The 9,660-nt window shown below is 35.7% G+C and overlaps 1 protein-coding gene across 1 annotated transcript in view; it reads left to right on the forward strand.

Moving 5' to 3' along the window:
* The window catches only part of Dgk (diacyl glycerol kinase 1), a 66,757-nt gene extending 58,178 nt beyond the window's left edge, over positions 1 to 8,579 (forward strand). The window contains exons 14-24 of the mRNA XM_069508030.1: positions 564 to 704; positions 1,086 to 1,338; positions 1,663 to 1,749; positions 3,056 to 3,146; positions 4,037 to 4,139; positions 4,389 to 4,475; positions 5,093 to 5,248; positions 5,569 to 5,713; positions 6,145 to 6,213; positions 6,778 to 6,890; positions 7,229 to 8,579. Of these exons, the coding sequence (XP_069364131.1) occupies positions 564 to 704; positions 1,086 to 1,338; positions 1,663 to 1,749; positions 3,056 to 3,146; positions 4,037 to 4,139; positions 4,389 to 4,475; positions 5,093 to 5,248; positions 5,569 to 5,713; positions 6,145 to 6,213; positions 6,778 to 6,890; positions 7,229 to 7,321 (1,338 nt within the window). The 3' untranslated portion in view covers positions 7,322 to 8,579. The remainder of the gene's footprint in view (positions 1 to 563; positions 705 to 1,085; positions 1,339 to 1,662; positions 1,750 to 3,055; positions 3,147 to 4,036; positions 4,140 to 4,388; positions 4,476 to 5,092; positions 5,249 to 5,568; positions 5,714 to 6,144; positions 6,214 to 6,777; positions 6,891 to 7,228) is intronic.
* The last annotated feature ends 1,081 nt before the right edge of the window (positions 8,580 to 9,660 follow it).

The raw sequence follows: 9,660 nt of genomic DNA on the forward strand, positions 1-9,660 counted from the left end.
ACCTCCGATTATAAGGCGGACGTCCTAACCACTGGGCTATCACAGCTTTTTTAGTAAAGTAAAGGGTTTGCTGTATACAATAATTTCAACGTCGAGGACAAACAGACAGACACTTTTTCGCATTTATAATATTAGTATGGAAGTATGGATAATAATTTATTCTTCAATAGATGATGCCCGCGACTTCATCCGCGTGGATTTCGGTTTTCAAAAATACCGTGGGAACTATGATTTTCCGGGATAAAAAGTAGCCTATGTCCTTCCCCGGGATACAAGCTATCTCTATACCGAATTTCGTCAAAATCGGTTGAACGGATGGGCCGTGAAAAACTAGCAGATAGACAGACAGACAGATACACAAACACACTTTCGCATTTATAATATTAGTATGGAAGTATGGATTAATTGATTTCTGATCCTTTCATTCAATGTAGTTGTTTAATCCATTCATGTTATGCAATAATTTTATTCATTCACTCATTCATTAATACATTCTTTCATTCATTCATTCATTCATTCTTTCAGCTCATTAGCTCTAATCATTTATCGTTGTCCATTTTCAGCTTCATAACCGCTGCGTGGGCAGTGCTGGCGGGGCTTGTACTTTGGGGCGTCATGCTAAACATATTCTACCACCCACGGCGATCCGACCACTCGTGCTGGACCGACAACGATCGTTGCCACATCGGAATAACACTGAACAGGTTGGTGAATGAACGAAAGAGTGCATGAATGAATGTATGAATGAATGAAAGAATGAATAAATGAAGTTACTTGTGCTTAAGGCTGTCATGTGAATCACAAACTTAATGCCACGACTGCAAAACAACATGCGCCTTTTTTTTCTTAAAATAGAAGATTTTTACTTATTGTATGGCACATATAATATCATCTCTGTACATTCTGGGGCACACGTCCATACAATTTTTGTCCATCATCTTTATCAATGGTTTTAATGTAATAAATTAATAATAAAATAAATGATGAATGAACTAGGATTTTCGTTACATTGAAATACTCGTAACAACCAAACACCACAATAAAATATTATTTATTTCAATTAAAAATATTAATTTTATTTTCAGCAATCGATACCACTCTCAATATCTCTTCCAACATCAATGTCCGCTCCAACAGAAGAGAAGAAAGAAGACATAAAAGAACATCGAGCTCCTCCCATCTCTTTTCAAATAAGTCCACTCGAAGGGACGTGCCCTTTACTCGTGTTTATCAACCCCAAGTCTGGTGGCAGGCAAGGTTCCAGGGTTTTAAGGAAGCTCCAGTATATCTTGAACCCTAGGCAGGTTCATGACATAGCGAAGGGCGGGCCAATGCAAGGTTGGGTTTTTTTATTCGATCCCATTAAAGAGTATTAATCTTTTGAGTCAACCTTTAGAACGTTCATTAATTTTTTTCAAGATTTTACATTCATTCATTCATTATATTGGTTTCTGAGACAAAATTACTCGGGTACTGAAAGACTTTTGGATATTCTATCATATATTCATTCATATATTTTGGACATTTATATATTGTAAAATAATTATTCTCATAAAAATCATTCCTTCATTCATTCACTTTTTGGTTCTTTCGATATTTTTTTTTTAATTATTTAATATTTGAATTCTTTCTTTCTTTCTAAATGTTTTCTTTCTCGCCTAGGTTTGCAAATGTTCAAAGACGTAAGAAACTACAGGGTAATATGCTGCGGTGGCGACGGTACAGTTGGCTGGGTTTTGGAAACTATGGGTATGTTTGCTTTTTACTTTATAACGTTTCCATTAGATTTTTTTGTTCTAAATAATATCTGTCCCGGTTTTATTTAGAATGGAAATCACTCACGGTAGTTTAAACGTTAAAAAGATTTTTTTGTATTGAAAAATTCGCTATTGACTGTGACTTCAACTGAGGTAATCTAAATATATAAAAGGAAAAGGTGACTGACTGACTGACTGACTGACTGACTGAATGACTGACTGACTGACTGATCTATCAACGCACAGCTCAAACTACTGGACGGATCGGGCTGAAATTTGGCATGCAGATAGCTATTATGACGTAGGCGTCCGCTAACAAAAGATTTTGGAAAATTCAGCCCCTAAGGGGGTGAAATAGGGGTTTGAAATTTGTGTAGTCCACGCGGACGAAGTCGCGAGCATAAGCTAGTATCTGTATAATTAGCCAGTAGCTTTTCTTCGCAACTACATCCGCGGTATATACAGAGTGTAATTAGAACGCTAGCAAAAACGAGGATAGTTGATAGTTCTGATGATTGCCGATAAGATACCACAAAAAAAACTGTTTATTCAAAATAGATAATAAATTACTCTTTTTGATGGTCGGTTGTTAATATATGTTGGTGATAATTATGATTATTACTTGCTTATGCTTGCGACTTTGTCCGCGTGGACTACATATATTTCTAACCCTATTTCACTCCCTTAGGGGTTGAATTCTCATAAATTCTTGTTTAGTGGATGCCTACGTCATAATAGCTATCTGCACTGCATGGCATATTCAGCCCAATCCGTTCAGTACTTTGAGCTGTGAGTTGATAGATTAATTATTAGTCAGTCAGTCAGTCACCTTTTCCTTTTATATTATTGCGATCACTAATCTAAATGATTAGTGATCGCAATTTATTGCAAGTAAAACATTTGACTGACGCTAGAGGTCAACAAACGTTGCGTAGATATGTACCGCGGGGTCAATGCCACGTCGTAGGCGGAGCATTGACCCCAAATTTAGCCCCACTATACATTGCGGGTTTGAAAATTACTTAATCACTAAAACTACAAGTATAGGGCAAAGGTTATTGGTATTGGATTGTGTTTAGGTAGTATAATAATAGCACTAAGTTTTTGCTAGCGTTCTAATTAGAGCCTCAATAGCTCAACGATTAAGGGAGCGGACTGAAATCCGAAAGGTCGCCGGTTCAAACCCCAGCCGTTGCACTATTGTATTGTTACTTAGTTGGAGGGGAAAGGGGAATCATGGCTAATATTCTTTTGTAAAAATATAAAACAATCACACCTGTATATTGTTTGTGTTCCAGATAAAGTAGAGACAGACATTCGGCCCGCAGTCGGAGTTATACCTCTAGGTACAGGCAATGATTTGGCTAGGTGTCTTCGGTGGGGTGGAGGGTAAGAATATAATAATGTAACATATAGTAATCAAATGATTATACTCCACACACTATCCACGGAGTAAAGTTAATAGAGCTCTCTCTGTTACGTAATCCCATACAAATAACAGAGACAAAAATTCGAGCTCTATTAACTTCTCTCCGTCTCTATAGTAATCATCATATTGCACGACTGATGCCTATAACACGAGTGTACAACTTATTTTAGGCATCGGTGGCTTAACCTAATTTTGGTTGTAATTTTTGTGAAACAATAAATTATTTATTTATTTATTTATTATAAAACTACAAAGTAGTGATATTATTAAAATTATTATTTTCATTATATTCATTAGAAAAGGATATTTATATACAACGTTAGTTAAAAACCGAAACACGTGTCGAATAATAGTACAAACGTATAAAATTTCAAAAATATTTAATGTAAATTTACGGAGTTATAAGCTTGTTGTGTTTAGTCGTTGTCCTCGAAAAACATGGTCACCCCAAGCGAGCGGCTATGAGCGAACGGGACAGCTAGTGTCGACCGGTGCGCGCTCTCGCTTGCGCGGCTCGAATCAGATCGTCCATGCGGTCATTCAACTAGGTGTCCAAACTTGCAGGATTTTAAAGTACTTTTTGGTCCAAATATAACCCGTAGTAAAAATGATTGCAATCGAATGTTACTGATTCTGAACAAACTACTTTCAGGTTTTGCGTACCTATTGTAGTAGGTAGTTAGTATAAAAATATAATATTATGTAGGTAGGCTCGGCCAGTGAACTATCCAATAAAGTCAGTTGTCTCCTAATGGTGGTTTGATTAACACCTACCTTTACACCTATACTAAAACTAACGTTGTATATTTTAACTTATAATAATAATTATTTAAATTTTCAACGTTTTCAGATATGAAGGTGAATCAATTCACAAGATCTTGGACAAAATAGCACGAGCGAGCACCGTGATGATGGACAGATGGCAGATCCATGTTGAAAATTCCAATGACGAGGTAAAGCCAGCATCAAACATCTGATTTTGCTATTTAAAAAAATTTAATTCATCATCATCATGATTAACCTATCGCCAGCCTATCACTGAGCACGGGTCTTCTCTCAGAATTAGGTTTAAGCCATAATTTGTGACGCTGGCCAAGTGCGGATCGGCAGACTTCACACACCTTTGAGAAAATTATTGAGAACTCTCAGTTCACTTCTTATTTTAGCCCCGTGATTTATGTACTTGTTTATATGCTTTTCAGTGTGAATTCGTCCAAATGCCAGACTCGACGCCCCACCCTACGTCTGTCCCATACACCATAATCAACAACTATTTCTCTGTAGGTGTTGTAAGTATTAACTATCTACTTTAATCATCTGTAAATGAATGGATGAATGAATGATTGAATGAAAACACACTTTTAGGGGTCAATTTATAATTGTCAAATAGTTAGTTTACTGATTCATTCATTAATTCCTGAATTTTTCATTCATTAGTTAAAAAATTGTTGGATAGTAACATAATAATAATTATGAATACACAATCTCTAAACTAAACTAAATCGACATCGAATCTACAAATATTTGAATGTTTGTTACTACTTACTCCTTCGCGCTCCAATGATTGAACTGATTTGGCTGAAATATAGAATGGAGAAGGAATTTCAGGGGGGCTCCCATACGAAATGGGGGGCTTTAAAGTGGAGTTTGAATTCAGCGCTATAATATGTCAAAAACGGCTAAATATTAGATATTAAAACTTGTGTATAATTTCAGTTATATCCTGTACTTGAAGAACAAATTCTAATATAAGATAAATAAACACTATAAAGAAACGAAATCATTTCATTATTAATGGGCATCAGAATTTCTAACATAAGTTCACAATAATGTAATTATAGGTTACTGCAAGGTTTTAGTTCGGAGCAAACCACTTGTAAAATATAATTTAAAAATCCTTTTCCAGGATGCAGCAATCTGCGTGAAGTTCCATACAGAAAGGGAACGAAACCCGGACAAATTCAGTTCCCGGATGAAGAATAAATTGTGGTATTTCGAGTTCGCTACGTCCGAGCAATTTGCTGCTAGCTGCAAGAATCTACACGAGAATATTGATATCGTGGTAACTATCATGGCAATGGTATTATTATTTACACTAAGTACATTTTTTTTATTTGTACCAAAAATATATACAGTAAAGAGAAAAAGAGAGTAAAAGTATTAAATTATAAAAATATTAAATATAATTAAAAATCAAAGAATGAATGATTAAACGAATGCTTATTTACGGTAAAATTAAAAATATATATATCCAAAGTTTAATTTATCTGTTCTAAAAGCCCTTACCATTTTTTATTTAATTTATCAAGTGTAAGTAAAAATCAAAGAATGAATGAATGATTGAACGAATAATATACGATAAAATTAATTTTAATCTTACAGTGTGACGGATCCTCGCTGGAGCTGTCAAAAGGCGTAGCCCTACAGGGCGTAGCGCTACTCAACATTCCGTACGCGCACGGGGGCTCGAACTTGTGGGGCGCCAGTGGAGCGCATAGGCGAGGGCGCTTCCCTAATGCACAACAAGGTTAGAAATACAAAAAAAAAACTGGCCAACTGCGAGTCGGTCACGCACATGAAGGGTTCCGTACCATCGTACAAGAAATAACACATTTTAATTCCATGGAGGCAATTTTGAAATTTTAATTTTTAAAATTAATTGTTGTTATACCAGCAATACACACTATGAAAATTTCAACTCTCAACCTATTGTGGTTTATAAGATACAGCCCGCTGACAGCCAGACAAACAGATGGACGTACAGTGGAAACTTAGTAATAAGACTTCCGCTACGGAACCCTTAAAATAAACTAATGGTTCATCCCAAGCTAAAATCTCGCGGCATACTTCTTGGCTTTATTTTTATTAGAGACAACTCCTATTAATTGATTAGTCCTAATTATGTTGAAAGAAGTAAACTTAAAATATAATATTATATTAAGTATGTTTTTGTTTCAGATATAGGCGACAAATTAATAGAAGTGATTGGATTAGAAAACTGTTTACATATGGGACAAGTTCGGACAGGTAGGTCAAAAATTATAGATAAATACCTACTACGGTCATTTGTAAAAGTTTATTTCATTAATTTTCTGATTGTGACATTGCAATAAAATGCTCAAGAAATGAAATAAGCGCTTAAAATGTGGACCGTAAATATCAGCCAAAAAGGTTGGAATGCAAGCTACCGCTATACCAAATTTCATTTAAACGGATAGGCCTTTAGGAATACCGTGGTAATCTTTAATTTTCCGGGATAAAAAGTAGCTTATATCCTTCCTCGGGATGTACGCTTACTCTGTACCAAATTTCATTAAAATCGGTTAAACTGTTGGGCCGGGAAAAGCTAGAAGACAGACAGACAGACACACTTTTGCATTTTTTATATTAATATGGAAATATGGATAAAACTGTGGATATCCATTATCCAAAGTACATCAGCTGAAACGGTGACGGAAGAATGAATGATAGAATGAATGTAATAAGGAATGACTCAATGAAATAATGAATGAAAGAGTGAAGGAAGGAACGAATGATTAATTGTTTTTTTATTTATGAATGATTATTGAACAGCTGATATTTTGTGAGCAGGTCTTCGAGCGTCAGGGCGTCGCTTAGCGCAGTGCAGTTCTATAACAATTACAACCAAGCGCACGTTCCCCATGCAAATCGATGGCGAACCGTGGATGCAGCCTCCTTGCAAGGTTAAATACGACGTTTTTCATTTCATTCATTCAATTATTTTTCAATTTTATTCTGAAAAGCAGTACTTAGGTGGCCTGTGATTTTAATACTTAGAACGCAATGTTTTTGGGCAAGGCTTCTTCTTCAAGTGCCTCTCCATTACTGAAGGTCAGCAGTCAGTTGTTTAAGCTTCTCCTTGTCCATGGCTAAGTGGAATAGTTCTCCAACTGTTTTTATGCCAGTCTACTCCCTTATGCTACGTAACCATGACTTCTTCCTTCTTTTTCCAGCTATTTTCATAAAATCGTCACTATCATAAACATTATAAATTAATAATTTTTCTGGTTTTTATTTTCAGATCACCATTACCCACAAGAACCAAGTCCCAATGCTGATGGGGCCAGCGCCAGAAAAGGGACGTAGCTTCTTCAAGCTGTTCACTCATTGTTAGGTATCACTCACTCATTCCAATATAACTCGTTACAGGTCAAAAAGAGACAGATATATCGACTCTGTTGCGTTAGCATCGATGTTAAACTCAGAACAATGGATGGCTGTTGCAATTTTGTTGTACACAATCTTTAAACTACAGGTGTTGCTATCCTTCTCATAATATTCCCTGCGGAAAAGGATAGTACTTGATTTAGTCCTGTCAATTTAGCTTAGTTTAGAACTTTAGAGAATGTATACAACAGAATTAACCACACTGTACAAGGAGTCTCAGGCTGAAATCTATAAGGCGTACTTTGACTTTGCTCAGATTTTCAGAAGTTTCACTTAAAACGAGACAGATTTATGCCAACGATATAACGCGGTCTCGTTTTAACAGTGTTTTAAGTCTAAGCAAAATCAAAGTGCGCTCTATAGATCTCAACCTCAGACCCAGGTATCAAACGTACTCGAGTAACTTTGAAATGATTTGAAGACTGTTGTCTTTTTAGCACTCAAGGATTTTTCTCCTAATCATCCCAATTTACTCTTACGGGTAATTTAAACAACATATCCCCAAAAGAAAAATTGCTAAAGCACTAATATATTCATTGTTTTGAGATGTTAGGCGTCTATTCCACATCCAGCGGTCTTACGAATTCTTAGGCTGAGATCTATAGAGCGCACTTTGACTTTGCTCATACTTAAGATCGAGTTAAAACGAGACAGATTTATGTAAGAGGTATAGGTACCTCAATCTAGTTTTAACTCTGTCTTTAGTATAGGCACGCAAAACCCGAAAGTAGTTTGTTCAGAATCAGTAACAGAATCCATTGCAATCATTTTTACTACGGGTTATATTTTGCCAAAAAAAATACTTTAAAGTCCTGCAAGTTTGGACACCTAGTTGAATGACCGCATGGATCAGCTGATTCGAACCGCGCGAGTGAGAGTGCGCACAATATACGCCAGCCGTCCCGTTCACTCACATCCGCTTGCTTGGGGTAACCATGTTTTTTGAGAACACGACTCAACACAACAAGCTTATAACAATAATATAGATGATATTTGTCAAAGGGATACTACACCGCCAAATTTTATGTCAATTCGACACAAAAGAAAACGGGATGAGGACATAACTTCAGAATTATGCATTTTTCGGGAAGAAATGAAAAATATGATTAAATCTCTGTTTTCGGTGCAAGAACAAGAATTAAAGAAAATAGCACCCACTCTTAAGGATATTCAAGTAACTAATCGTAATATTGAGAATACTATTGCATTTTTGACCAGTCAGAATGAGGAGTTTAAAGCAAAAATTGACAAATTGGAATCACAGGCTAAAGAAGATAGGAAATATATTAATATTCTAGAAGAAAAAATAGAGGACATACAAAGAACAAGTAGAAAAGCCAATTTTGAAATTAAAAATGTACCCAAAAAAGTTAACGAAACAAAAGAGGACCTTATAGAAATGGTCACCTGCTTGTCCAAATGTGTTGGCAGCAGCATAACAGCGAATGACATTAATGATATTTACAGAGTACGCGGGAAGAAAGATGGTACTAAGAACACACCAATAGTAGTTGAAATCTCATCTACTATACTAAAGGCCGAACTTTTAAAAAGGTGTAAAAGCTACAACGTTAAATACAATTCAAAACTATGTGCCAAAAACCTGGGACACCGTACTGCAGAAGACACTCCTATTTTTGTGTCGGATCATCTTACCCCTAAAGGGGCCCGTCTCTTTTTTCTGGCACGCGAACTCATAAAGACGAAGGCATACAGATTTTGCTGGACAGCCTACGGCAAAGTACTAATAAGAAAGGATGAAAATTCCCCAATTATCACAATAAAAAATGAAGCTCAAATTCCGTATCTTTTGCAAGGAACGTGACTATATAGGGGTCTCTTCAAGATTAAGCTTAATTTTAAAAGTCAATTTGTAAACAGTATGATTTATCTAACAATAATAACCTTAGCTCTAATTGTTCTATGTTCTACTAATACCTATTCTCAGTTTACACAAATATTATACTTATACATCTCACATACACCTACACATCATGATACACAACCACAGACCACCTTGAATTCTCTGAATTCTCTGTTTACACAACCTAACCCACATAGTACAATAAAACAATACGTGAAATATAATAACACTGATATAATAATTTCTTCCAAAAAAATGTTATCAATGATTGCTGCATTCAGTCTTCCTTTATTATATTATGGATAGTACCTTAGAAACTCAAACGGATCTAGACAATTCAGAAATATCACAAGCAGTGCAATGTGATATTATAGACCTACCTAATCACATTTGCGTAAAGAACAAAGATTTTACGGTCATTA

This window comes from Maniola hyperantus, chromosome 27, assembly GCF_902806685.2.
Source record: "Maniola hyperantus chromosome 27, iAphHyp1.2, whole genome shotgun sequence".
NCBI lineage: Eukaryota > Metazoa > Arthropoda > Insecta > Lepidoptera > Nymphalidae > Maniola > Maniola hyperantus.